Below are 27,573 nucleotides of genomic sequence, written 5' to 3'. Positions count from 1 at the left end.
TAATGGCAACATTTTCATGAGTTCTAGGATGGTGAACCTTACCTGAAACCCTTTGAGGCTTTCTGCCCATCTTGGAGGGGAAGTTCTCCTTGGAGCTAAATGCACGTGGTAGCCATAGACCTGTGCACAGGCATTTGAACTCCCTTAGTATTTTCAGTTTCTGGTAAAGTCTTAACGCTGATTGAGTTTAGGAATATATTCTAACTTGAGGTGTTTAGAGCATTCAATGAGTTCACATGGAGCCCTTATTTTTCATTTGGCTCTTTTAGAGAAATAGAACCTGATCTCCTAATTGCCACATATCTGAAATTTTTTGTCACATTAGAGTAAATTTAGAATTTGCATCAATGGCAGGACTCAATCACAAATAAAACCAGTTTGTATACTGTCTAAATTATAGTGAAACTTCGTATCTAGTTCCTTTTTTTCCCACAGAAACCCTGAATGAGTGCTCCTGCCATTAAGGAAATACTTTTTCTCCTAATGGTCTAAGACTCACAAAGAATGCAAATTTGGTAAACATGTTTGTGGCAAAGCAGATGATTAAAATCCTATCATCAATGGACATGAATTTGAGCAAACTCCAGGAGATAGTGGAGGGCAGATGAGCCTGAAGTGCTTACTACAGTCCAGGGGGTTGCCAAGAATAAGACACAACTTAGCAACTGAGCAACAACAGCAATTGGTTGATGAGCTTGCTCCTCTGGCCTAAGGATACATGGTTCACTGGTTTATTTGGACCATTGGACTAACCCTGCCTTATTGTTTCACAAGTCTGATCAAGGGCTTTTATTTTTTAAAGGAGAAAGAATATTTTATGCTGGAAAAAGTTTACCTGAAAGATAGGGTAGAAAAAAAGTATAAGAACGTATCAGGGAGGTATTTATTATATTCCATTTAAATATAAACTTATCATTCTTTCCAGAAAGAAGAACTCATTCTGTTTTTCAATTTAAACAAGTCATGTAAAGTCACTGTTTAAACTACTGTTCGCTTTTTTATCTCAAAGTAGCTAAATGGCTTTGTTGCTCATGTGGGAATGGAAATTAGCTCTTGGCATGAACCACTTTAATTGAAATCAGTTTGTGGGTTGAGTTCCTTTGCTGCTTGACAGATGACATCATTTCCTGTGCTTTTCCCAATCCTCACTGTTTTGCTAAGATAGGATGAAGCTAAGTTTAACTTCAAATTTTAAAGCAACTTACACCTTTTCCTGACCTACTTAGAGTATTATCCAAGTTTTTCACCAAATCATTTCTTTTGTATACTTGTAAATAGTTTTTTAGTTTGAAAACGTATTTTGGCCAAGACATTTTAATAGAACTGTGGGAGCCTAAAATAACTGTTTTAATAAGTTTCCTGGGTTGGTTGATTTCTATAACAATGTTCTGACAGAGAAGTTATTTCTGCTTTTATATATGGGGAAACAAAGATAAAAATATTTTTAATAGTAACCCACTCAGAGCTATGGAAGTGCTTAGGATGCGAAGGGCAACTTCACAGTCTCTGTGTTTGAGTATAGCTTGTGGTGTCGTTATCATGGAACATGAGTTAAATAAACAGAAATTAACTTGGCAGAGTTTCATACAGTACCTACAAGCAGGCAAGGAATGCTCTGAGCACTTTGGAGGTATAATTAATAATCATGATGCTTCCCACTCCCTACCCTGTGATGCTTGATGTTTTTAAACAAATGGGCTACAGATAGGAGAAATAACTTAAAAATAGATTTGGTTATAGACCATACCTTTCTGAAGAGAAGTATAAAGTACTCTGGAGTCAGAAGGAAGAGAGTTGATATCTAGTGGGAAAGGGAAGAGAGAATAGAAGTCAGAGAAGATCAAAGGAAAAAAGAGACATTTGCCGTGGATCTTGGAGACAGGATTTCAGGATTTGGTAAGAATGGTGTGTAAGTTGTATGTTGGAGGTTGAGAGTTCAGGGCAAAGACAAAGAGATGGGTGAAAGAGGAGGTCCGTGGAGAGAACAGCATGTAGTACCGGGTGTTGGGCGTAGCGCTTTGTAGGCACTCAGAAATATTTGTTGAGTGAATGAATGACTGATAAATAAGCCTGGGAACAAATTGTTGTTGTTATTGTTCACTTGCCCAGTCGTGTCTGACTCTTTGCAACATCATGGAATGCAGCTTGCCAGGCCTCCCTGTCCCTCCCCATTTCCTGGAGTTTGCCCAAGTTCATTTCTTTGCGTCAGTGATGCCGTCCAGCCATCTCATCATCTGATACCCTCTTTTCTTTCTCTCCTCAATCATTCCCAGCATCAGGGACTTTTCCAATGAGTTGTCTGTTCACATCAGATGACCAAAATACTGGAGCTTCAGCTTCAACATTAGTCCTTCCAGTGAATATTCAGGGTTGATCTCTCTTAAGATTGACTGGTTTGGTATCCTTGCTGTCCATGGGACTTTCAGGAGTCTTCTCCAGCATTGCAGTTTGAAGGCATCAATTCTTTGGTGTTCTGCCTTCTTTATGGTCCAGCTCTCATAACAGTACATGACCACTGGGAAGACCATAGCCTTGACTATATGAACCTTTGTTGGCAGAGTAATGTCTCTGCTTTTCAGCACACTGTCTAGGTTTGTCATCATTTTCCTGCCAAGAAGCAATCATCCTGATTTCATCACTGCAGTCACTGTCCGCAGTGATTTTGGAGGCCAAGAAGAGGAAATCTGTCACTACTTCCACCTTTTCCCCTTCTGTTTGTCATGCAGTAAGGGGGCCAGATGCCATGATCTTAGTTTTTTTTTTTAATATTTAGTCTTAAGCTGGCTCTTTCACTCTCCTCCTTCACCCTCATCAAGAGGCTCTTTAGTTCCTCTTCACTTTCTGCCATTAGAGTGGCATCATCCTCATATCTGACATTGTTGATATTTCTCCCGCCTATCTTGATTCCAGCTTGTAACTCATCCAGTCTAGCATTTTTTATGATGTGCTCAGCATACAGGTTAAACAAACAGGGTGACAACAGACAGCCCTGTCACACTTCTTTCTTGATCTTGAACCAGTCAGTTGTTCTATACAGGGTTCTAACTGTTGCTTCTTGACCTACATACAGGTTTCTCAGGAGACGGGTTGGTGATGTGGTATTCCCATCTGTCTAAGAGCTTTCCACAGTTTGTCATGATCCACACAATCAAAGGCTTTAGCATAGTCAGTGAAACAGAGATAGATGTTTTTTTGAAATCCCCTTGCTTTCTCTATAATCCAGCGAATGTTGGCAGTTTGATCTCTAATTCCTCTTCCTTTCCTAAACCCAGCTTGGACTTTTGGAAGTTCTTGGTTTGCATAATGCTGATGCCTAGCATGCAAAATTTTAAGCATGACCTTACTAGCATGGGAGATGAGTACAACTGTCTGGTGGTTAGCACATTCTTTGGTACTACCCTTCTTGGGGATTGGGATGAGGGTTGACCTTTTCCAGTCCTGTGGCCACTGCTGGGTCTTCCAGATTTGCTGACATAATGAATGCAAAACCTTGATGATGTCATCGTTTAGAGATTTGAATAGTTCTGCTGGAATTTCATCACATCCACTAGCTTTATTAACTGCAGTGCGTCTTAAGGTCCACTTGACTTTGCATTCCAGAATATCTGACTCTGGGTGACTAACCACACCGTCGTAGTAATCCAGTTCATTAAGATCTTTTTTAATATCGTTCTTCTGTGTATTATTTCCATCTCTTCTTGATCTCTTCTTTCCATCTCTCTTGACCTTGATCTCTACTAGGTCTCTACCATTTTTATCCTTTATTGTGCCCATCTTTGGGTGGGATGGTCCCTTGATGTTTCCAATTTTCCTGAAGAGATCTCTAGTCTTTCCCTTTTAGCTGTTTTCTTCTATTATTAAGGCATTTTTTCATTGAAGAAGGCCTTCTTATCTCTTCTAGCCGTTTTTCTGGAACTCTGCATTTAACTGGAACATATTAGGAGTAGGCAAAGGAGCCCTGAAAGACCCATATGACCATCCAGAAGAGGGCCTAAAATGCTGAGATGGAGGGGCTTCTTGGTACAGTAGAGACGGGTGCCTTTGATGGTGTTTTAGGATGTATATGACATATTGTTGAAAAGGTGCATCACCCTCAACTTACCTCTTTGGTACTCTGTGAGGGCATAGGGCATATTGGGTTCTGGCACCTCCCTTTTCTTATTGTGGTGCTGAGAGCTGTGTAGCTCTTTATAAAAATGGCCCTTTCTCCTGAAATCAGCAGCTTCTTTGTGATACTGAACTGAGCATCGTAGCAGAGTGTACTGAAGAAGCAGGCTGCTGGGAGGAGCCTCCTCTCTGCTCCTGGGAGAAGATGGAGGCCCAGTGCTCCCCGAAGGCTAAGCATAAGAGCAAGCCCTAAGCAGCTGATTTCTGCTCTTACACAGAAAAAGGGGTTCTCTTCTCTTTATGTGAAATTATTGAGGCGTTTTCTCCAGGAATTTACTCCCACAGGGCAGAGGAAGCCAAATTTCCACGCCCAATCCTGGCCTCCTTGTATAGGGATGTGTCAACAATGATGAATGATTAATTCAATCAAGCCTTTAGTCTTCTCCAAGTAAGGCAGTTGATTGTTTCTAGAAGACTAAGGAACAGCCTGGGATTTGGAAAGTGTTACTAGAGTGCCTGAATTACTGCAATAGAGACAGCCTCGGCACTGAAGGAATCAAGGGCACATGCTGTGCTGTCGTTGTCTTTCCCGGGTGTCTTTCCCTCTGGCCAGCTGTAGCATCTCATCGTCTCAGTCTAAGTCAGCCTGCTGCCTGGGGTTTTCCTGCCTTGGGTGTTGAAGCTCTCACACTTCTGTAAGTGACAATGTGATAAAGAGTGGATTTACCACACTGCAGGTCTTAGATGGTTTAAGGTGACAGTTTCAACAAGGTGCTCTTTCGGAGTCAAGTCCAGCTATCTTTGTTACCATGCAGTCTCGTTATTAAGTGCCCTTGTAGGTCTTCTTTCCCTTCTTTCTGCTGCCTCCTAAATTTCTTTTAACATCATTTCTTGGAATTTGTCACTCTGAATGTCTACTGCCCACCCATCTGGGACTCTGCAACTTTTAACAAGAAAAATATTGCCATTGTAATCTCGCCTTGTCTGGTCCCTCAAGGTGCTATTTTCTTGGTGTAAATTACAGAAATGACATTGAATGGTAAGTTCTGCTAAATTAGGGAAATCATTGAGCATTCTTAAAGTCAGTATGAAAGATACAGTTACATTGAACTGTAAATGATGTTATTCACACAAAATATGACATGTTTAGCATTGTCAATTAGGTTATTTCTGCATAAATATATGATTATTGATAAACCATTTTATTTTCTCTTCAGATCACTACAGATCAACTTCTGTGAACTGTTGAGATCCATGTACTTAAATTGTAGAAATAAATCAGTCCTTTTTTTCTTTCTTTTCAAGTCCAACATTGTAACATTCGCTGTATGAACGGAGGTAGCTGCAGTGATGATCACTGTCTGTGCCAGAAAGGATACATAGGGACTCACTGTGGACAACGTAAGTAAACTGTGTGGACGTTCCCCTACATTAACAAGAAGAATACAGACATGAGTGATGGTGGCTTTTCTTTGACTGCCTAGGATATGGCGTTTTTACAGGTGCCCAGTAACTCTTACAGGTGAATAGATCACTTCCCCCACACACAGAATATCAAATTTCTGATTAGAACCTTGGAACCGGGTTATTTGATTCATTTTTCTTTCCTTTACCTTCATCACCCTGCTTACCTCATTTCTGACTCGCAGTCACCACCCAAGGTGCAGAATTGTTGTTCATTCCACGGGTATGTCTTGCACTTGATTGCCCGACATCTCCCCCTGGATTTTCGAGAAGCATCCTCAATAACATATTTCAAAACTCAACCTCATCTTTCTCCCCAAACATGTTCTTTTTCTTGATTAATGGTGTCTGCATCTCTCTAGTTTCCTAGTCTGGATTCTGCTATTATAATACTCCTCACACTGGTCAGTGTGTTGGTTTACGCATAAACACTGTTTATTGTGTGTCTACTGTGTATCGGTCTCAGTGCTTTGCAGAGATGAAAATTCCTCTAAAGAACTAATTTTTTATTATACTAAGAATACCCTGAAGAAAATTTGAAAAGCTTAAATATATAAAAAGCAAAAGTTTCCACAATCCCACCTTTCCAGATGTTATCTTCTAGTCTTTTAATGCATATTTGGTACATGAGCTCTCACTGTATGCATAATTTCTCATATAACTTTTTTACTTAATATTTTATTAGAAGTTAGTTTCATTTTATTGAATGTTTTAAAAATATATTTTAATGGTTGCATAATAGTCCATTGTATAGAGGTTTTACTGTTTGTTTATTGCATCCTTAATGATGAACATTTATTCATTTTGTTTCCAATTTTTGCCCATGTGTATGTATTTTCTATGATGAATAATGCTATGATAAATAAACCAGTTTATTTAATACCTTCCTGACTGTCTGTACACTGTAATATAAGTAAGAATGGGGATTAAATCTTTGACAGCCCCTGGCAATAATATGGAGGGACAAGAGGTAGGACAGCCTCCCAACCTGGGAGACCCTTCAGCTGAGTGTCAAGGGGTGGGTAGGAGTTCTTTTGTCAGATATTGGGAGGTGGGCCTTTTAGGCAGCTGGCTCAGCATAAGCCAAAGCCTAGAACATGACTTAGCATGGGATGCCAGGCTTTGGTATTGCTATGACTTAAGTGCCGAGAGGAGTGATGGGAAGGGAGCTAAGGTCAGAATAGAAGTCATGGGCCAGGTTTGGAGAGCCTTTATGCATAACATGTTCTCATCCAAAATAGAACCAGGAGAGGGAAGTGAGAAAACAATAACCAACAACATTCATCTATTGAGTTATTTATCTTGTTTATCGTATGCTCGGCACACATTCAGACTCTTTACATGTATTAACTCATTTGATATAACAGCAGCACTTACAGGAAGAGGCCTTTTTTATTAATACCTACATGAAATGAAGACATTTCATGCTGGGGTACAGGGTCTTCAGTGACTTGTCTAAAGCTATGCAGGGAGTAATCAGCAGAGTTGGGATTTGAATCCATGCAGTCTAACTTCACAGCCAAGGCTTTTAATGCTGTGAAATACTGGCCTTATATACTTCACTCACAACAGTTTACAATGAGGAAGATCTCTGTGGCCACACTGTGGGGGTTGAACTTGAGGGAGAAGGAACAGGAAGCAGGAAGACTAGTACTAAGGCTGTGGCTCCAGAGATGGTGGGATGAGGGTGGATTTAAAGGCATTTTCAGAAAGGGGATCAGAAGGAGCCACTGTCATCCTCCTGTTCCCTTTCATGCACCTGGAGGGAGCAGAGCCTAGTGTACAACAGGCACTCAGGTAACACCTGTGGATTTTGAAAACCTTTCCTAGACTTAAGTTTCCTAATCTGAAAACTGGGAGGGTTGGCTTAGGCAGCCTCAAAATTTCTTTTCTGCTTAAAATCTCATAATTATTACCTGACTATAAATTAAGAAGTAAATTAGAACAGTGGACATATATAAACCTCTCTAATTTTGTGATGATAAATGGACTACTGCCTTGACTTGTGGCTATAAGGGGTTGTCTTGGTCCAAGTACACTGATCCCAATGGATGTCGAGATAGAATTAGATGCACAAGAGATTTATTAGGGAAAAGCCTAACCTTCAGACTGTGATGGATGTCATACCCCTGTGCAAGGAGAGAGGGAAGGAAACACTATCACAATTGTGCAAAAGGAGCCTCAGACTGTAGTGCAACCTCCAAGAAAGCTTTGGTCAGCCTGATAGGGAGTCCAGAATCAAGACTGCCCATCACAATAGCTTCATGATGGGCAGAAATGTCCAGTCTCCACAACACTTAGTTGCTGAGTGAGTGGTCCCCACCAGGTCGTTGGCATGAACATAGTAGCAGATCAGCCAACTAAGCTCCTCACAGTAGGTTTTCTTGGAAGGAGATCTGAGTAGCTCAACTGCATGACTGCCACAGGGTATAGGAAAAGTGTACGGGGAATATATGAAGGGGAAATAAATGTAAATGGAGGTGTTAGGGAAGCCTCTTGGGAGAGTGAGGTTTGAGCTGGGCTTTGAAGGGTGGGTGGGACTGGCAAATTTGGCAGGGACAGCCTACCACCTGTGGATAAAGATGCCTAGGAAGAGGCTATGCTTGAGTGAGCCGCAGGAAGTTGTACAGAGAAGAGTTATTCAGGGAATGAGCTTTCAAGTCTTATTTTAATGTCTTTCTTGACAAGTAAAATGTTCCTCCCTCAAGGATCTCTGGACTTATCTTACCAGTATTTTCCAGAGATTCTCTTGTAACACTCAATTGGGTCTTCATTATGGTACATAAATTACTGAGTGTCAGTATTTGTGTTTTGCTGTTGGCAGTTAATAGTAGTGTTTTGTCGTTGGCAGTTAATAGTGTGATTTAACATGCTGCATTTCTGTAAAGATGGCCAGTGTTTTCCCTCATGAAAACTGTCTGGAAATGAAACATAAATCATAAGCAAAAGAATCAGCTTGTAAAATGCAGTTCTCATCAGGGGTGTCTCTTATAAACCACCACTGTAGATGCAGAACTGAAAAGCATTGCTGAGATATTTTCCAGAATGAAACTGCCAACATTAACACGGGTATATACTCACCTATTCCAGGTAGTTTTACCTGAGTTGACTGAGGGATATCCAGGAAACTGGAACTGTACAATAAATGTTTAAAACAAATACCACAGTGACTATTTAGATTTTTTTTTTATTGTCATCCTTTCAGGGGGCAGTCAGTGTTACTTTATTAGCATGTACTCAGGTGAAGTTTCTCAGCTTCTCTCTCCTTATTTTACAGCTGTCTGTGAAAGTGGCTGTCTTAATGGAGGCAGGTGTGTGGCCCCAAATCGATGTGCGTGCACTTACGGCTTTACTGGACCCCAGTGTGAAAGAGGTAATTTTTTAAAATGTATCGGCGTAAAGATGTTCTGGTGGCTAAAGGTATGAATGATTTCAACAAGCATTTGGCTTCTTGCAGCTGCTTTGTGAATTTTGCTGAGGTTTCTGAATTGCCATTGGGAAGGCTCCTGGGATGATATGACAATGGCCCCAAGCCTCTGCATGTTATTCAGTAATTCTTGTCAGTGGACTGCAGGACTCAATAGTGAGCCTATGCATAAGTACCAGTTGGCATCAAGATAAAAAGAAGAAAATTTCCCATAGAGTAAGGATTGAGCTCATTATTATCCTAGTAAGTTAGGGAAGTGACTCCAAACAAAACAACTGTGTGGAAATGGGAAACATTCAGAATGAAACAAAAATTACACCTAAAGATTTCTTAGGACCTATTGGCTGTAGTGGCATACAAGCTAAGCATTCAGAGTTCACTAGAAATATTAATTGCCGAGAAACTGTGCTTTCACAACTGTGATTTATTCAGTACTCATTGTGGCTCATTGACGTTGTGTATATTCATCTTTGCTTTGCCGTGTGAGATGATCAAGGCTCCGGGTGGTCAAGGAAGCTGCCTAAGGTCACACACATGATAAGCAGCTTTAATTTGAATGTGGCTTTTCTGTTTTCAAGTATACTGCTGCTCTTAATTGAAAAAGATTTCTACCTGCTTTGCCCACCTATCCATGCAAACATGACATTGAGATATATGTAGATGTGCAACCCCCTAACTTTTGCTTTGTTGATCATCTTTCTCTACCTTGATAGGCATGTTCTTATCATTCCTAGTTTTATAGTGAAGGTTGAGGAGATTCATTTCATACCAAATGGCAAAAATACTCTTGAAAAATACCCTATGAAAAATATTCATGAACATTTTAAACTGCAATCATCACTTTTCTCCAAAGTTGTGTAAAGATCATTTTATTCTAAGATGGAAAGTGAAGATTCAGTGGCAAGTGTTGACTATATGTTATTTAAAAACAAAGAGTAGAGGGTGGTATGTGAGAAATTGTTTTCTATTTCCATTTTTACAAGTTTGTCTAATTTCAGTTCTTTGCTGATGAAGTAGCAATTTCTGTTTTAGCAAGTAACTCTACTGTTACTGGATAAATTATATTGAATTTCTGTTCACAAGGCCACCACATGGTACAGATATGTGAGGCACTGTGAACTCTTGGCCTTTCCATTGTACTTGGCATCATTTTGGAGTCCCTCTTTAAAACTGCTTCTTTTTTACAATTTGTTGTATTTTTATTGACTTGGAGCTAAAATATAGCTAATAGTCTCAAGAGTAACAAAGACAACTGTTTTGATTAGGTAGTATTCTGTGGCCTTATTATTTTGCTCAGTGACAAGATACAGGATTTAAATTGTTGAGATTAAAACTTCTTAACATGTAACTTGAGCAATGTGTGAAAATAGTTCAACAAGTGATAAAAGTGGACTTAATTTGTTTTAGAAAAATCACTGATAGAATGAAGTTACAGGGTATTTTACCTCTAGGAATTTGCAGCAAATACTGATACCCATAGTTATAGATATTGATAACATACTCTAAAACTATTTGACCAACTACAGTTATTTCTTTGACCAAGATTAAGAATTGATGTGAATGGATTAAGTTGCTAAACTATTCATGAAAACTGGCATATTTACTTAAGGATATCTCCAAATTTTGGCGTGTCTTTAACTGCTCTCCTCCATGATAAAGGTATCCTAAAATTTGCACTTAGGTATAAATACATGTTGGCCCCAAAGAATCTTCACAGTGGTTATCTAAATCAAACTGATCCTTGGATGGCAGATTTTCAGGCATTTGTGGATGTGGAGAATGGGGAGGAAGAAGGCTCTCTTTAATCATTGCTGTTGTCATTCAGTAGCTCAGTCATGTCTGACAATTTATGACCCCATGGACTGCAGCACACCAGGCCTCCCTGTCCTTCACCATTTCCTGGAGCCTGCTCAAACTCATGTCCATTGAGTTGGTGATGCCATCTAACCACCTCATCCTCTGTCGTCGTCTTCTCCTCCTACCTTCAGTCTTGCCCAGAATCAGGGTCTTTTCTAATGAGTCAACTCTTCGCATCAGGTGGCCAAAGTATTGGAGCTTCAGTTTCAGCATCAGTCCTTCCAATTAATAGTCAGGACTGATTTGCTTTAGGATGGACTGGTTTGATCTCCTTGCAGTCCAAGGGACTTTCAAGAGTCTTCTCCAACACCACAGTTCAAAAGCACCAATTCTTTGGTACTCAGCCTTCTTTATGTTCCAATTCTCACATCCATACATGACTACTGGAAAAAAACATACTTTGACTAGACAGACCTTTGTTAGCAAAGTAATGTCTTTGCTTTTTAATATACTGTCTAGGTTGGTCATAACTTTCCTTCCAAGGAGCAAGTGTCTGTTAATTTCATGGCTGCAGTCACCATCTGCAGTGATTTTGGAGCCCAAGAAAATAAAGTCTCTCACTGTTTCCTTTGTTTCCCCATCTATTTGCCATGAAATGATGGTACCGGATGCCATGATCTTAGTTTTCTGAATGTTGAGTTTGAAGCCAACTTTTTCACTCTCCTCTTTTACCTTCATCAAGATGCTTATTACCCTTTGCCTGTTTCACCCGAGAGTAGTCTCAAACCTTCAAAGGGAGGAGGGAAATATGAGTATAATTTCCCTCACCACATGGGAGAGGGGAGTTTCTTTGATTCCAGGTTATATTTCCATTTATAGTCTTCACTATTTTCTGTTCTTATGGAAGTTGGCTACTTACCTCTCTAAAGAATTAGAGGCAAAAAAAAAAAAAAAAGAATTAGAGGCAATATATCCTTTTATTCAAATGAATGCTTGTGATTTCAAGAAAGTGAAAGTGAAGTCGCTCAGTCGTGTCCTACTCCTTTTTGTGACCACATGGACTGTAGCCTACCAGGCTCCTCCATCCATGGGATTCTCCAGACAAGAATACTGGAGTGGATTGCCATTTCCTTTTCTAGGGGATCTTCCCAACCCAGGGATCAAACCTGGGTTCCCGCACTGCAGGCAGATGCTTTACCGTCTGAGCCACCAGGGAAGCCCCTGTGATTTCAAGAGTGATTAATAAAAATGTTGGACTGAGTCAGCACAAATCCATCCTGAAGCATAGGAAAGTATTCAGTGTTACTTCTGATGGGTCAGTATACTTGTTAAGTTGTGTAACTACTTAGGCTAGTTTCATTATGTTTTAATTGGAATATGACTCTTTACTTTTAAAAATGAACTTCTAGGAAGTCTTTACTGATTTCCTTTCCTTCTTCCTGGAGACTGAGCCCAGGTCTGCCTCTGCATTTTCCCTCCACATCTCTTTTGATAGCAGTTACCACATTGTATCGAAATAGCTCATTTCCACATCCCTCTCCCCCACTAAATTATAAGCTCTTCAGCAGCAACTGTGGTTTCATCATCTCTTAGATTTCCAAACCAAACTCAATGCCTGATACATAGTGTATGGCCAGTAAATGTTGAACTGAAATAATTTTGAAGCACCAGAAAACCACCTGGAGATATGATTATCAGATAGTGAACAAGTATACCCTGAAAGGAATTGCTTCTTGCCTACTTGTGGTCAATCCTAGTATTTTTCACTGGTTTCATTTTAAGCAGAGCTAACAATGCTGATGCCTAATTGAATTTGGCCCCATCTTTCAGAAGTTTGGTCTTTCAGGGTCAAATGACTGTCATTTTTAAGTTGGGAAAGATGCAGAAAAGAAGATATGTTTTGACCTAAGTCAGGTGGCAATAAACAAATAATGTCTTATCATGATGTAATACACACGGAAGGCGACATTTCTAATGTCAGTTACAAGCACGTCTCAGGATAAGCATCTTCGTTCTGGGAGAGTTTGGAACTTTATCTGCAACTACTTTAGAGAGTTGAAGATAACTCTTCAATTTATATTGAAGATAATATTCGCTATCTAGATGTAGAATATTTTTGAGGGGTGATACTGGCAGGATTTAGATCACTTTAAGCCAGTAAGTGAATCTTAAGAATCCATGAACATACTGTTTTGGTTTGGAGACAAGCAGTGGATCCACGCTTGGATTACAAATCATAACATTCATTCAACCAATGCAGTCAGACTATGAAGCAAAATTTGCTTACTTGTAGCTTTAAGCCAGTAAAGTGATTATTTTTTTTAAGAAATTTTTTGCCAATCAGTCTTACTGGACAGGTGACAATGATGCTATTGCCTGTTTACATTCAGAGGAAGAAAAGTAGAGGCCTGTGACTTGCTTGGTTTGTAATGTTGAACTTTTAAAAACTGAATTAGATCAGCTTTATTTATAGTTTCCAGTTTGCCACAGTCCCTGCCACACCCTATTGTCATACATCCTGCTCACTTTGTTCATTTAGCTTACCTTTTAGCCCCTGTAGGCATTTGAGTTTGCCACCTTCTACTACATTCTGTATCAAAGGTTGCATCTCTTTGTGTTTTCTTTCACACCCCAAGTTTCTTTCATTATTCTTCCTCTTACATATTTTTTTTCTGTAAATTCACATTTATGATTTTCCTAATTGCCCCTCTGCCTCATTCTTGCCTTCTCTCTGCTTGGGTCTTGAGCAACCAATAAAACTTATCATTGCCTAAGCTCAGTGGTACGATATGTTCACGTTTGTTATTAGAATACTGAAATGAGGTCAGTGCCTGTTTTGGCAATGACAACATAAGCTGGTTGTGTATTGCCATAGTTACTGCCAACAAGACTGTTGGAATCACACTTTCTCTTGCTCTCTTGTCTCAGAATGCAGGCTATTTAAAATCTTGTTAAATGCTCTTCTAGTAAATCCAGTAAATCAAGTAAGTGGATGAGACTTCTCAAGGTAATGAAAAAAGAGAGAAGAATGTTGGAGATAGACCTGAACTTGGAGATGGGGAGGGGTTAATGGTGAACAAGCCCAAGGAAGAAGAGAAAAAACATAGACACTGAGAAAACACGAAGAGAACCAGGAGAAACAACGGAGCACTGAGCCAAAGAAACCACGCACAAGGAGGACTTCAAGAAATAGAAGAGACTTTTCAAGTCTAACGTTTGACTCTGGTGATTTGCAGCAACCTTAGGAGAAGAGTCCTAAGACAAGTCCCATTTTCTAGAGGAGCAAACAGAGGCAAAGGGAGGTCAAAGAGCTTGCCCAAGGTCAGACAGCTCGTAAGTGATACAGTCAGAAGTTAACCCAGTTAAGTCTGGCTCCGAAGCCTATGTACATAACCACTGTGCCTTGTGTGGGTTTTACTTAGGAAGAGGTCATTAGTAAGCATAGAAAATTTTCTGAGAAATTACAAGTAGAAATCTAGAATTAAGAGTTTTAGAGTGAAAGTTATAGATTAGGTAGGGGGAAAAGCCCTTCAAGAAATTTGGCTAGGTAGGTAGTTTTCCTCTCTGGAAGGAGAGTTGAGCTAAGTTGCTTTTAAATCATTTTAAAAGCCAAGAGAAAGGAATCTTGAGTATTGCTTGGGTGTGTGTAATGCAGAGTTTGGGGCTATTTCTCTGATTGATTTTGGTGTTTTAAATATAATAATCCATTCTTGGATAGAAGATGATTCCTGTCTGTTTGCAGTACATATAAATTGACTCCAAATGACTGAACCAACATTCTTAAATAGAGACATAGAAAATGATTATTGTCATTTAGTGCAGTTACCATGGAAGGTTATATAGTTTTCCTACAGTATTACAAATGTTTAAGCCATATTGGGAAACTCTTTTTTGGAATTACCTTTACAGAGTCAGCAGTTCATTCAAATGAGTATGTGACCATTTTTTTTTTTTCTCCTTTATGAGACTCATTTTAGTTTTTAGCCTAAAATAGTGTCAGCTCTAGCGACAGCAGTCAATAGTTAAACACATTAGATATTTGGTGTCGAAAATTGACTGATTAAAAAGCAGTGAAAAGAATTACCTTGCATGATTCTTAAAGCATATGGAATTAGATCAATATTTAATGTCAAAGTTTATGTGAGCCAGAGTGTGAAGCCTTTTGAAAGCATAAATTCTAACAATAAGTTTTCTTTCATGACTCCATCTAGAGGTCTTCATTATGTACTGTCTGGATGTAAGCATGGACAAGAATTCTTCAAAATCCTGAATCATTTGTTCAATGCTAATTTCCTACCCAAGTCCAAACTGTGAAGACAGTACTTGGATTTTTGCCAAATCAAGAAGGTCTGTTGGCTAATAGTAGAAAATGTATACTAATTTTACTGAGCCGATAGCCTTAAGACAAAGGAACAGTGGAGGTCAAATATAAAGTAGAATAAGAATGAAAGAATGGCAATACTTCATAGTCTATCAAAGAGCATGGCAGTGGAAGGTGAACTAAGTCTGGGCGTCATACTTGCTCTTTTAAGGGATTCTAGATTTATTGGAGCCAGAAAAGGCATTTAGTTTTTGTTTTTCTCCAGTGATTGAAGAATAGAATGGAGGATAGGTAGGTTGGTGGTAATTCTCCTTCATTCTCTTATGCACGGTTGATATGTGAGAAACTCTGTTATTTTCATAACTTAGTTTCTCTGATGATTGACAAATGATGATTTTGCATGGGATCTTTCTTAATGCTTCATTAAGCAAAATTCAAAAAACTATCCTGAAAGTAGTTGATTAGCCCTTATTTGTTAAGTCAGAAAAGTTGTGTCTTCAATGTGTCTAATGAATGGGAAAGACTAACATAGTGATGCAAATACATAATAACCAAGTGGTGCATTTCAGAGGCATTTGCCTGTTTAAAAGAAAGTAGAATCATGATCTCAGAGGGTTGTCTTGATAGCATCATGAAATCAAGACCTGATTTTCTTATGCTTTTTTTCACCAAAGTTTTTCTAGAAGATACTGATGAAATGTTGATTCTTTTCCAATCCCACCCCACCCCCAACCTCATTTGGAAGTAAGTTTTACAAAGCTGCATTTATGATGCTAATTTTACATAATTTTACACTTTCAGTCAGTTCAGTCGCTCAGTCATGTCCAACTGTTTGTGACACCATGAACTGCAGCATGCCAGGCTTCCCTATCCATCACCAACTCCCAGAGCTTGTTCAAACTCATGTCCATTGAGTCGGTGATGCCATTCAACCATCTCATCCTCTGTTGTCCCCTTCTCCCCCTGCCTTCAATCTTTCCCAGCATCAGGGTCTTTTCCAATAAATCAGTTCTTCACATCAGGTGGCAAAAGTATTGGAGCTTCAGCTTCAGCATCAGTCCTTCCAATGAATATTCAGGACTGATTTCCTTTAGGATGGACTGGTTTGATCTCCTTGCAGTCCAAGGGACCTTCAAGAGTCTTCTGCAACACCACAGTTCAGAAGCATCAATTCTTCAGTGCTCAGCTTTCTTTATGATCCAACTCTCACATCCATACATGACTGCTGGAAAAACCATAGCTTTGACTAGACAGACCGTTGTTGGCAAAGTAATGTCTTTGCTTTTTAATACGCTGTCTAGGTTTGTCACAGCTTTTCTTCCAAGGAGCAAGCGTCTTTTAATTTCATGGCTGCAGACACCATCTGCAGTGATTTTGGCGCCCAAGAGAATAAAGTCGGTCATGGTTTCCATCACTTCCCCAATTATTTGCCATGAAGTGATGGGACTGGATGCCATGATCTTCGTTTTTTGAATGTTGAGTTTCAAGCCAGATTTTTCACTCTCTTCTTTCACTTTCATCAAGATACTCTTCAGTACCTCTTCACTTTCTGTTGTAAGGATGATGTCATCTGCATATCTGAGATTATTGATATTTCTCCTGGCAATCTTGATTCCAGCTTGTGCTTCATCCAGCCTGGCATTTCACATGATGTCCTCTGCATATAAGTTAAATAAGCAAGGTGACAATATACAGCCTTGACGTACTCCTTTCCCCATTTGCAACTAGTCTGTTGAATTTTACATTTTAGGTGGCTATTATTAAAGTTCCCAGAGTATAGGCCATAGGCTGATTCCTATTCTCAAAGTGTCTTTGGAGAGCAGACCTCTGTGAACTCTGCTTGTTTTCTTTTCTCTGTAAAGGTAACAAGTAACAAGAAGACCTCTGCAAGCCTAGCTTTTGGTATTTAGTCTTAATGGAAATTAAATACTAATGTGTAGATAGCAGGGGCAGAATGTGTTTAATGTTACTATGCATCTGAAGTGGTATTGCAATATTTGGCAGTTGGTGGCTCATTGAATAAACTTGATTTTCCTAGAATAGTTTCAGGAAATACATCTATTGACATAGATATTCAGTTTCCATGGTTTAGGAATTGTGTGCACATAGGAAACATATGCTACCATACCACTTGGTATGACCAACAGGACTGGTGGGATGTGATCATAAAGCAGTTTAATTTTTGTTTCCCATGCACTGTTCCTTTCAGTCCACTTAGTGGTTAGTTTTCTCCTTGTGAAGAGTTGAAATCTTCTGATCCTTTTCAGATTTTTTTCCCTGGCAGGTCTCTCACATGAGCAAGGGCATCTATGTTATTCTTTTTCTAAAAAAATTTATTGAAGTATATTTGATTTATAATGTTGTGCTAATTTCATCTGTATAGCAGTGTGACTCAGTTACACACAGAGTGAAAGTGTGTGTGTATATATGTGTGTGTGTATATATTTATATATATATATACTTTTTCATTATGGTTTGTCACAGGATGTTTGAATATAGTTCCCTGTGCTAGGTAGGACCTTGTTTATCCATACGGTACATGATAGTTTGCTTCTGCTAATCCCAAACTCCCATTCCTTCCCTCCCTTATCCCCTTTCCCTTGGCAGCCACCAGTCCGAGTCTGTTTTTCGTTCATAGCTATGTTGATTTATTTTGTATTTTAGATTCCACATATGGCCTCTATGTTTTGAACCTAGAGCATCCACTGGTACCTCCAGCCATTTGAGGCCTCTTTGCTGCTCCGGGCAAGCCCTTTGAGAAATATCTAAGCTCACTCCACATCAACTTTCTCTTGCACTGGCCCACAACTAGTTATTAGGAAACACTCATGCACTTTCTTTTTTCCACAATAAATTGCCAGAGTCAAACTAACTTTGGCATGGTAACAGCCTGTCCTGTGAACCATGTCCGAGTACCTGGCCAGCTAGTTTCCAGGCATTAGACAGTTCGTGGTCCACAGAGTCCTCCAGCTTGTTGTGGATGCATATCATACATCATACAGTCTGTGCAGTCTCCTGTGAAGCAAGTTTTTATCAGTTAATAGTCATATTTAATATTTGGACCACTTTTCTGTTTTTTGGATGCTCAAAATACTAGAGCAGCACTGACTAATAGAAATATAATGCAAGCCACATGTGTAATTTTAACTTTTCTAGTAGCCACCTGAAAAAGTAAAGGGAAATGGGTAAAATTAATTTTAATATTTTAATTAGCCCAATATATCCAAACATTTTATTTTAATAGGCACTCAGTATTAAAAATTATGAGACATCTAGCATTCTTTTTTCCATACTAAATCTTTGAACTCTAATGTATATATTATGCCACATCTCAGTTGAGGTCAGCTAATAGCCACCTGTGACTAGTGGATACCATGTTGGATAGCACAGTTCTAGAGCTTTGTTTCTGGTAATACATATCATCACTTCACTTCGGTCTCTTTTAGGTATCCAGTTTTCTTTCTTCCTGCTGCTGTTTTTCAACTTTTAAGAAAGCAGCATCTTAGAGAATCACAGCCTGGGTTGACATGTAAAAGTAAACCAATTAAAAAAAAAAACATTTAGGGACTGCAGATCAGAGTCCAATTTTTCAGTGGAGTTTTGTTCAAATATAAGTGATAAATGAAACCTCTTGTAGTCATGTCAATTAGATATAAAAGTGATAAGAAATATTTCATAAATGCTCAGCCCTCAGCTAGGTACTGCAATGGAATCAGAAGGGAAGTAAATGGTTCTTGTCATCAGGGACTTAAAATAATTTTTTTGAAAGATAGTAATGCAGATATGAAAGAGTTAAAAAACCAAGCAGGGCAAAGATTTAATTAGACAGAGTAGATGAGGGAAAGTGCTACAGATGAAGAGAAGAGACAGGACAAAGATGCAGAGGCTGGAAGTGACCAGGGGAAAAGGGAAGAAACCGTCACCCTTAGGAGATCCCTGCTATGCCAGATTTTCAGTGTTTGGAGACCACCTAGGAGAGAAGAGGAGGGGGCATGATGTCAATTTGCTTAACTCCAAAGAAGGAAAGGTCTATTTCAAATCTCTCTGTGGTACCTTTCTATTCTGCTGAACTGTGTTTCTGTACAATTTCTATATGAGGCATGGTATTGGGGTTTTAAAATATTCTCCTTTGTGTATATAAACTAGTGGGTGGACTGGTCTATTTCTGAAACTGTTTTAGCTTAATCCTATGAATAGCATTCTGGAGACCCTACTACTTTTACATGCTCAATTGAGAGTCCTTGAAAATACTTAGTGTTTATGTTCCCTGGTAGTGATGGCCTCTAGAGAGTCTGTGCTGTTTTTGGTTTATAAGTGTATATTGAACAAATATATGGGACTTTGAGGTCCAGATGATGTGCCAAAGTACTTTTCATAGAACATTAGTCCCATGGGGGTTCCAGGAAATGAAGTTTTCATGGTCAGTAGGCTATTGGAAATTCATATACTATGTCCTCGTCTTGAAGAGGCAATGGTTGTGTTAGCATATTAGCTCTTGGAAGTCCTGCGAGAAGGGAACTATTTTTACTTAGTTTAACCCAGTACTTTCAAATTGATTAATTTTAGAATTAATTTAATTTATAAATTAAATGTAACACATGGGGTTTGGTTCTGAAATGTTCTAAAGTATGATGATGAATGGAGAAAGAAGATGTGGTATATAAGTAAAATAGAATATTACTCAGCCATAAAAGAATGAAATTGTGCCGCCTGCAACAACATGGCTGGACCTCAAGATTATCATATTAAGTGATGTAATTCAGAGAAAGACAAATACTATATGTTATCACTTATGTGTGAAATCTAAAAAAATAGATGAATGAATATAACAAAACAGAAGCAGATAATCTAAAAAAATAAATGAATGAGTATAACAAAACAGAAGCAGATGCACAGAGAACAAAAGAGAGGTTACAAGTGGGAGCGGGAAGTGGGAAGGGACAAGATAGAATAGGGGATTAAGAGATACACAGTACTGTGTATAAAACAGATATATATTGTACAGCACAGGGAAATGTAGCCTTTCTTTTATAGTAACTTTAAATGGAGTATAATCTGTAAAAGTATCGAATCACTACGTTGAAGACCTGAAACTATTAGGATATTGTAAGTCAGCTATACTTCAGTTAAAAAAAAATACAGTTTGACTTAGGCATAAGTAGTCATTAAATAGTGATAAATTCCTTGTTCTGAAAATTTGATGTGGTTGACTCGCATGTCACCTGGTTCTCTTCAATCTTTGGGGGTACTGTGTACCAGAATTAGCAGTATCAGATATTCATTGGAGCTAGAACTTCCTTTTATAGATTGGTTAAATGCTTTTCTTTCCAAGCCAGGATTAAGACATATTGCTTCCCCAGTTCTTTCCTGACTATAGGGACCTCTACCACCAGCTGCCATCAGTTTCATTGCAACTTTGCTGACATCACCACCTCTGTCTGCCTGGACCCTAGTCACATTTCTCTTTGATGGTTAATGCATGTATTAAACTTGTGGTGTGTGACATGCACTTTAAGCCAAATCAGCCATTTTAGTATTTTTACTCCTCTTGTTTTTCTTGCATTTTATTACATTTTTAAATAATTGAGTGACCTAGTCCTTGTCTTTGGGGATATATACTGATGGATTTTAATGCTGTTTACTAAGAGGCAAGGAATGAACATTCATCTTGTCAAAAAATTTTTTTCCATGTCATTTATTGATTCTTGTGTTGAAATACATACATCAGCATGAAAATATCTATAATCCTATTTCATGGCTTTTAAGAAGCCTTATAAGCAAGTTATAATATTTTAAGTTTTCTTAAAAATATTTTCAGGCTTCCCTGGTGGCTCAGTGGTAATGAATCCACCTGCTGATGTAGGACATGCAAGTTCAGTCCCTGGGTCAGGAAGATCTCCTGGAGGAGGCAATGGCAACCCACACCAGTACTCTTGCCTGGGAAACTTTCCCATGGATAGAGGAGCCTAGTGGGCTACATCCATGGGGTTACAAAAGAGTCAGACACGACTTAGTGACTAAACGACAACAAAAAATACTTTCTTCACTAAATGAAACACAAATGTCTTTAACCTAAAAATTTCTGCATTCATATGCATAAATATGAATATATATAAATATGTATATTCAGTATTTTCTATAAAAATTAAACTCAGCCTACAGACTCCAGAATTTGGGAATTACAAAATTTGCTAATCTAGATCTAGTTTGGGGCTAATAATATGCTAATTTATGTATAATTTTCCAGCCAGATATGATCCCTCCCATAGACCAAAGAGCAAAAACTAAATCTGATTCTTCTTCCTGCCTCACTGAGTACCAAGCTCACTGCTATGAAGAGGTTAGGTGTTGATTTACTTAATTTAACTGTGGGATATCAAGATTGATGAGAGAGAGTATTTAAATGTGAAATATATTTTAATACAATTTTATATCTGTTGAATACAACATTTTTTAAAAAGTGCTCTGAAAACAGTACCTACAAGTATGTCTTATTTTAGGTACAATGTGAGTTTAGTTATTGATAATTGAAGTATGTGGGAAGGGAGTTCTGTGGGACACATGAAGGAAATGTTCTCGAGCTTTCCTACCATATTCCCTCTGCAGCAATCCCTTTCTTCTGAAAGGTTTCGGGAGGAAATAAATATTCTAATGGCAAAACACATAAAATAGGACCATTTCTATCTCTTTCCCCAGAGAGCCCTCATCTTCTTGCTTGCCTTCTCTTAGGAGACATTGTTGGCCTTCACTGTTGGACACTCAACCAGGCAAAAAGACAAGACTTGAAGTTTGGGGGCATATTTTACCTACATTGAAAATGTTCTTCAAAATATATATTAGTTCTTAGGGATCATAATCTGTCTGATGGGGATAATAATAGCACCTATCTAGTGAGATTGTAAGGAAGATTAAATGAAATAATTCACACAGTACTTAGCATGGGGCCTGGCACATACTCAATACATGTTTAATAGGTATTTGCTATTAAATGTGCTCGTTCTCATGAAAATGAGAGTAATCTTGTTAGAAAATTGTTGTTTCATAAACAGCGTCATGAGACTTCCAGCTACCACCAGAGTTAACCTCAATATAGAGTCCCCAGTGGGACTATGCTTTCCACTTAGAGATTTTGTTCTCTTACTGGAATAGCATATTTTGGGGGATCTTCTACACGGATGAAGCCCAACATTCTTATTTGGATATCCTATCAATATCATATCAACTATATGCTTTCCTTAATACACACCCAATTGTTGTATTGTAGCAAAGGCTCAGACCCCAGCAGTGCAAATAGTAATAAAGGGAGGAGAAAGTGAAGACGTGAGTGACAACCATTTCCATCAAATGTAATGGTGCCTGTAGCACTGAAAAACATCTGTTTTCACAACAACCAACCGAAGGTTACTAAATAATTTGCTTACTTACATGCATAGATACATAAGGGGAATGAACTTGTTTCTTCATTCAAGGCCAGCCGAGAAATATAAGAGGTATCTGGCTATTTTAGAAATGTGGCATTCTGAAGTCAATGAGAGGTAATGGAAAATTATCCATCAGTGAAGAAATTGAACACCTATCTAAAGTATATATCCAATGTTCTAGGTGGATATGAGAACACAAGTCTATACATGTAGCATAGTCAGTTTGTTTAGTGAGGTGCTTTTACTATAGGATCTACATGCCATTCTTCTTTAGTTGCAAAGGACTAAAAGTATTAGTCCAAGAGGAGTAAAGCTAGAAAAGCCAGACATTTTAAGCCCATACATTTCTAACCTCACACGTTAGAATTCAGTTTTGTCAAATGTATCCATAAAAAGATATGATGGTAAGCTGAAAGGAAAATGTTCTAAGAAGAGATGTGAGCTGTTCTATCATGCATCAGTTATATCCCACACACTGTGTTAATGACTGGAGATGTATAATCATACGTGAAACACACAGCTCTGCCCTCTGGAGTTATATCCTAGTGGAGGAAGCGGAGATTAAAGAAATTAACACAGAAACACCTAGGTACCAATGTGGCAAAGGCCATGCAGAAAAATAGAGGAGATGAGAGTAGAGAATAGTGACATGTATGGACTTTTGGTCACGTTGGACTGTTTAGAGAGGTGGGGCTCTCTAAAGAATAAGTTGCCGGCCATTTCCAGAGTGATGGGAGCTATCTAGATAGAAGGAAGAGTGTGTATAAAGGTCCTAAGATGGCAAGCATCTGTATTGGCAAACATCTGTGTATTTGAGGGGATGAAAGAAAGCTCTGTGGACAGAGTTCAGACAGAGTGAGTGATGGGAGACGAGATAGGAGCACTGGTCAGGAGAATGTTGCAGGAAGCATGGCGCACAGCACGTTTAGGTGTGCGCAGCGGTGCCATGACACTAGGTCAGGGAATAATAAGGACACTGTCGAGTTTTCTACAGACGGGAGAAGCCTGGTAGCTCATGTTGTCCATGAGAATCTGCCCTGAAGAACCCTCAAGCAGTGACTCAGGGTGGGAAATCCTGTAGATTTCCTTCGCCCTTCAAGGCAGAGGGATCTTGAGTTTTATGTTACATGTATTGCTTTACCTAGGGGGAAAGCTAGGGGGACTCTGACCCTTAGCTTTCCCCCAGGAAAGTAATTAAACTGGAACTTAGATGCCCTTAAAATACATAAAACAAGTACATCATGAAAATGGTTTGTTCAGGCATCAAGTATTTTGAGATAATGCATGCTTTTGAGTGGACGCATGCAAACTTGTCCCCTGGGGAATGCCTTTGGATGTCATAATAGCATTTCTGGTATCAATAAATCATTCACTACTTGGACAAGTCATGGCCACCACCTCAGTCACTAGATACATTTGTAATGGTTTCTGTGAACAATAACAACAACCACCTAGCAACATACTGTTTGGTCATGTCATTTTTATAATACCACATGTGGTTTTGTGGGCTTTGGATGGATAAACTGTGTCTAATATATCTTGAAAATTAAACAGCAAATATTGGTGGAGGCGCATTGTGCACAATACATGAAATCATGCTGCATGGTGTGTGGGTTTATATAAGAATGACATGAGAATGTTTTTGCTAGCTTTTCAGTCCTTTTCTGTTTCATGAGGGTAGGTCACTATCTCCCTTGTTTACCATTGTATCTCTAATTTGGGGCACCTAGTAGCTTGATAAGTATTTGTGGAATAGATGAATGGATAAGTGAATAGTTTTTAGGAGAAGTTTATTGAATTCCTTATAACTCAAATAAGAAATGACTGACTTATCATCTCTGTGTTTAATGGATTATTTTCCCTTTGCCATTTTTAAACCTCGAGGAGTGGCAAATATAGCCAAGTAAATTCTGCAAAAACCTAATATTTCAGAGAAGCCAAAATTAAATGAATGATCCCTTCCATCTACTCTGTGCTTTACAGATGTGCACACGACCTCATTTGGTTCTTGGAGCAATCTTGAAAGACTGTTCATATTGTACATTAAAGGAAATGCATTGTGTCTCATCTAAGGCAAATGTGTAGGAGTGAGATCTCTGTTTTTTTAATTTGGCCCATACTGTGTGCATCCTTTTTCTCCAACAAATATTTGCCTGGATCTTAGATCTACAATCTTTTCTCGGATTGATTTTAGCTGTTATTAGTTATCTTTTCTTCTGAACTCTTTCTTCTTTCCTCTCCATCTCATTTACCTCTTTGTTTTTTAGTTTATTATTTTTATTGAGTTATAGTCGACTTACAATATTATATTAGTTTCAGGTGTACAGCTTGGTGATATGAAATTTTATAGACTATTTTTCATTTATAGGGCTTCCCCGGTAGCTCACCTGGTAAAATATCTGCCTGCAATGCAGGAGACCCATGTTCAATCCCTGGGTCAGGACAATCCCCTGGAGAAGGGAATGGATACCCTTTCCAATATTCTTGCCTGGAGAATCCCTTGGACAGAGGAACCTGGAAGGCTACAGTCCATGGGGTCACAAAGAGTCAGACTTATTATAAAATACTGGCTATATTCCCTGTGAAAAGTGAAAGTATTAGTTGCTCAGTTGTGTCTGACTCTGCGACCCCACAGACTGTAGCTTTCCAAGCTCCTCTGTCTATATCCCCTGTGCTATACAGTATATCCTTGAGCATATTTATTTTATACATAGTAGTTTGTGCCTCTTATTCCCCACCCTTGTCTTGCCCATTCCTTCTTTCCTCTTCCCACTGATAACCACTCCTTCATTCTCTGTATCTGTGAGTCTGTTTCTGCTTTGTTATATTCTCTAGTCTGTTTTATTTTTTAGATTCCACATGTAAGTGATAACATAGAGTATTAGTCTTTTCCTGTCTGACATATTTTACTAAGCATAATCTCCTCCAAGTGCATCCATACTGTTGCATATGGCAAAATTTCATTCTTTTTTATGCTGAATAGTATTCCACTATGTGTGTATGTGTGTGTATCACATCTTCTTTATCCATTCATCTGTTGATGGACACTTAAATTGCTTCCATATCTTGCCTATTACAAAAAATTGCTACTATGAACACTGGGGTGTATGTATCCTTTTGAATTAGTGTTTTTATTTTCTTTGGATACATACCCAGGAATGGTGGAGAAGGAAATGGCAACCCACTCCAGTATTCTTGCCTGGAGAATTCCTTGGATAGAGGAGCCTGGTGGGCTACAGTCCATAGGGTCACAAAGGGTCAGTCACGACTGAAGCGACTTAGCATGCATGCTCCCAGGAATGGAATTGCTGAATCATATGGTGGTTCTATTTTTAGTTTTTTGAGCAACCTCCATACTGTTTTCCACAGTGGCTACACGAATTTACATTCCTATCAACAATGTACAAGGGTTCCCCTTCCTCCACATTTTCACCAGCATTTGTTGTTTGTAGTCTTTTTGATGATAACCATTCTGATAGGTGTTAGTTCACATCTCATTGTGGTTTTGATTTGCATTTCTCTGTTGATTAACAATGTTGAGCATCTTTTCATGTGCCTGTTGGCTTTCTGTATGTCTTCTTTGGAATATGTCCATTACATCTTCTGCCCATTTTTAAATCAGGTTGATTGTTTTCTGGATATTAACTTATATATGAGCAGTTTATATAGTTTGGATATTAGCAGTTGTTGGTCATATCATTTGCAAATATTTTCTCCTATTTGGTTGGTTTTTATTTTAATTGTGTCAGTGGTTTCCTTTGCTTTGTAAAAGCTTTTAAGTTTAATTAGGTCCCGTCTGTTTATTTTTGCTTTTGTTTCCTTGGTCTTAAAGCCAAAAAATATTGCTATGATTTATGTCAAAGAATGTTCTGCCTACATTTTCTTCTAGGAGTTTTTTTGGTTTATGGTCTTACATTAAGGTCTTTAATCCACGTTGAGTTTATTTTTATATATGATATGAGAAAAGATTCTGATTTCATATTTTTACTTGTAGCTATCCAGTTTTCCCAGCAGCACTTGTTGAGAGACAGTTGTTTTTCCATTGTACATTCTTGTCTCTTTTGTTGTAGATTAATTGACTCTAAGTTCATAGATCATTATAGATTAATTTCTCATAAAAGTGTGGGTTCATTTCTGGGCTCTTTATACTGTTCCATTGATCTATGTGTCTGTTTTTGTGTCAGTACCACAATGTTTTGATGACTGTAGCTTTGTAGTGGGGTTTGAAGTCAGGGAGCATGATACCTCCAGCTTTGTTCTTTATTCTCAAGATTATTTTTGCTATTTGAGATCTTTTGTCCCATACCTCTTTGATTGTCATTTGGGCTGCTAATACTTTCCATTCTCTGGATCTCTCAGTCCCTAGACAAAGTTTTAAAATAATTTTAGGTGACTAAGCAAATCTCTCAGATTGACTTGGCTGGGGAGAGCTTGACTTTAATTGTAAGCAAATATATGATGAAAACACTTTTTCCTAGGCTAAAGATCAATATAGTGATGGATGTGGGAATTTAGCTGAAATTGAACTGTGAATAGAATAAAAAGGGAATGTAGTCCCAGGGGAGCCTGAGTATGCACAGGCATGGAGAATCTAGCTGTATGAATGAATGTACTGCTGCTGTGTCCTTCTGCTCTGCTGTAACTCCCATTGCATGACGTTAGACCAGCTATATTGTAGTCTGTGTTTAGCGAAAGTCTTGGTTTCTTTTTATGATGAGTTTGTTTACTCGATGCACATGTCAGGAGGTTTGCAGTTTTGTTCTTATAAAAACAACTGGGAATTTAGAGTTGTGAAATAGTTTTATCTAGAGCGTGAGTTCCATGAGAACAGGAATTTTTGCCTATCTGTCACTGCACCTTGAATAATGCCTGATGCATAGGAAATGCTTGATAACTATTGAATAGAAGACTAGACCTGGCATACACCCATCTGTCACTTTTAGCAACAGAACTGGATTCAGAGTGGGCCAAATAATTTACCAGCTTGTGACTATGATGATGTACAAGCTAACTCTGCTTCACTTATTCAATGACAG

The 27,573-nt window shown here is 38.6% G+C and overlaps 1 protein-coding gene across 1 annotated transcript in view; it reads left to right on the top strand.

Moving 5' to 3' along the window:
• Positions 1 to 27,573, top strand: part of FBN1 (fibrillin 1) — a 261,970-nt gene that overhangs the window by 42,061 nt on the left and 192,336 nt on the right. Inside the window, exons 5-6 of the mRNA XM_043921055.1 lie at positions 5,413 to 5,508; positions 8,849 to 8,944. Coding sequence (XP_043776990.1) covers positions 5,413 to 5,508; positions 8,849 to 8,944 — 192 coding nt within the window. The remainder of the gene's footprint in view (positions 1 to 5,412; positions 5,509 to 8,848; positions 8,945 to 27,573) is intronic.

The sequence above is a fragment of the Cervus elaphus genome, chromosome 12, assembly GCF_910594005.1.
Source record: "Cervus elaphus chromosome 12, mCerEla1.1, whole genome shotgun sequence".
NCBI classification, from domain to species: Eukaryota; Metazoa; Chordata; class Mammalia; order Artiodactyla; family Cervidae; genus Cervus; species Cervus elaphus.
This window is presented reverse-complemented; position numbering and strand designations above follow the sequence as displayed.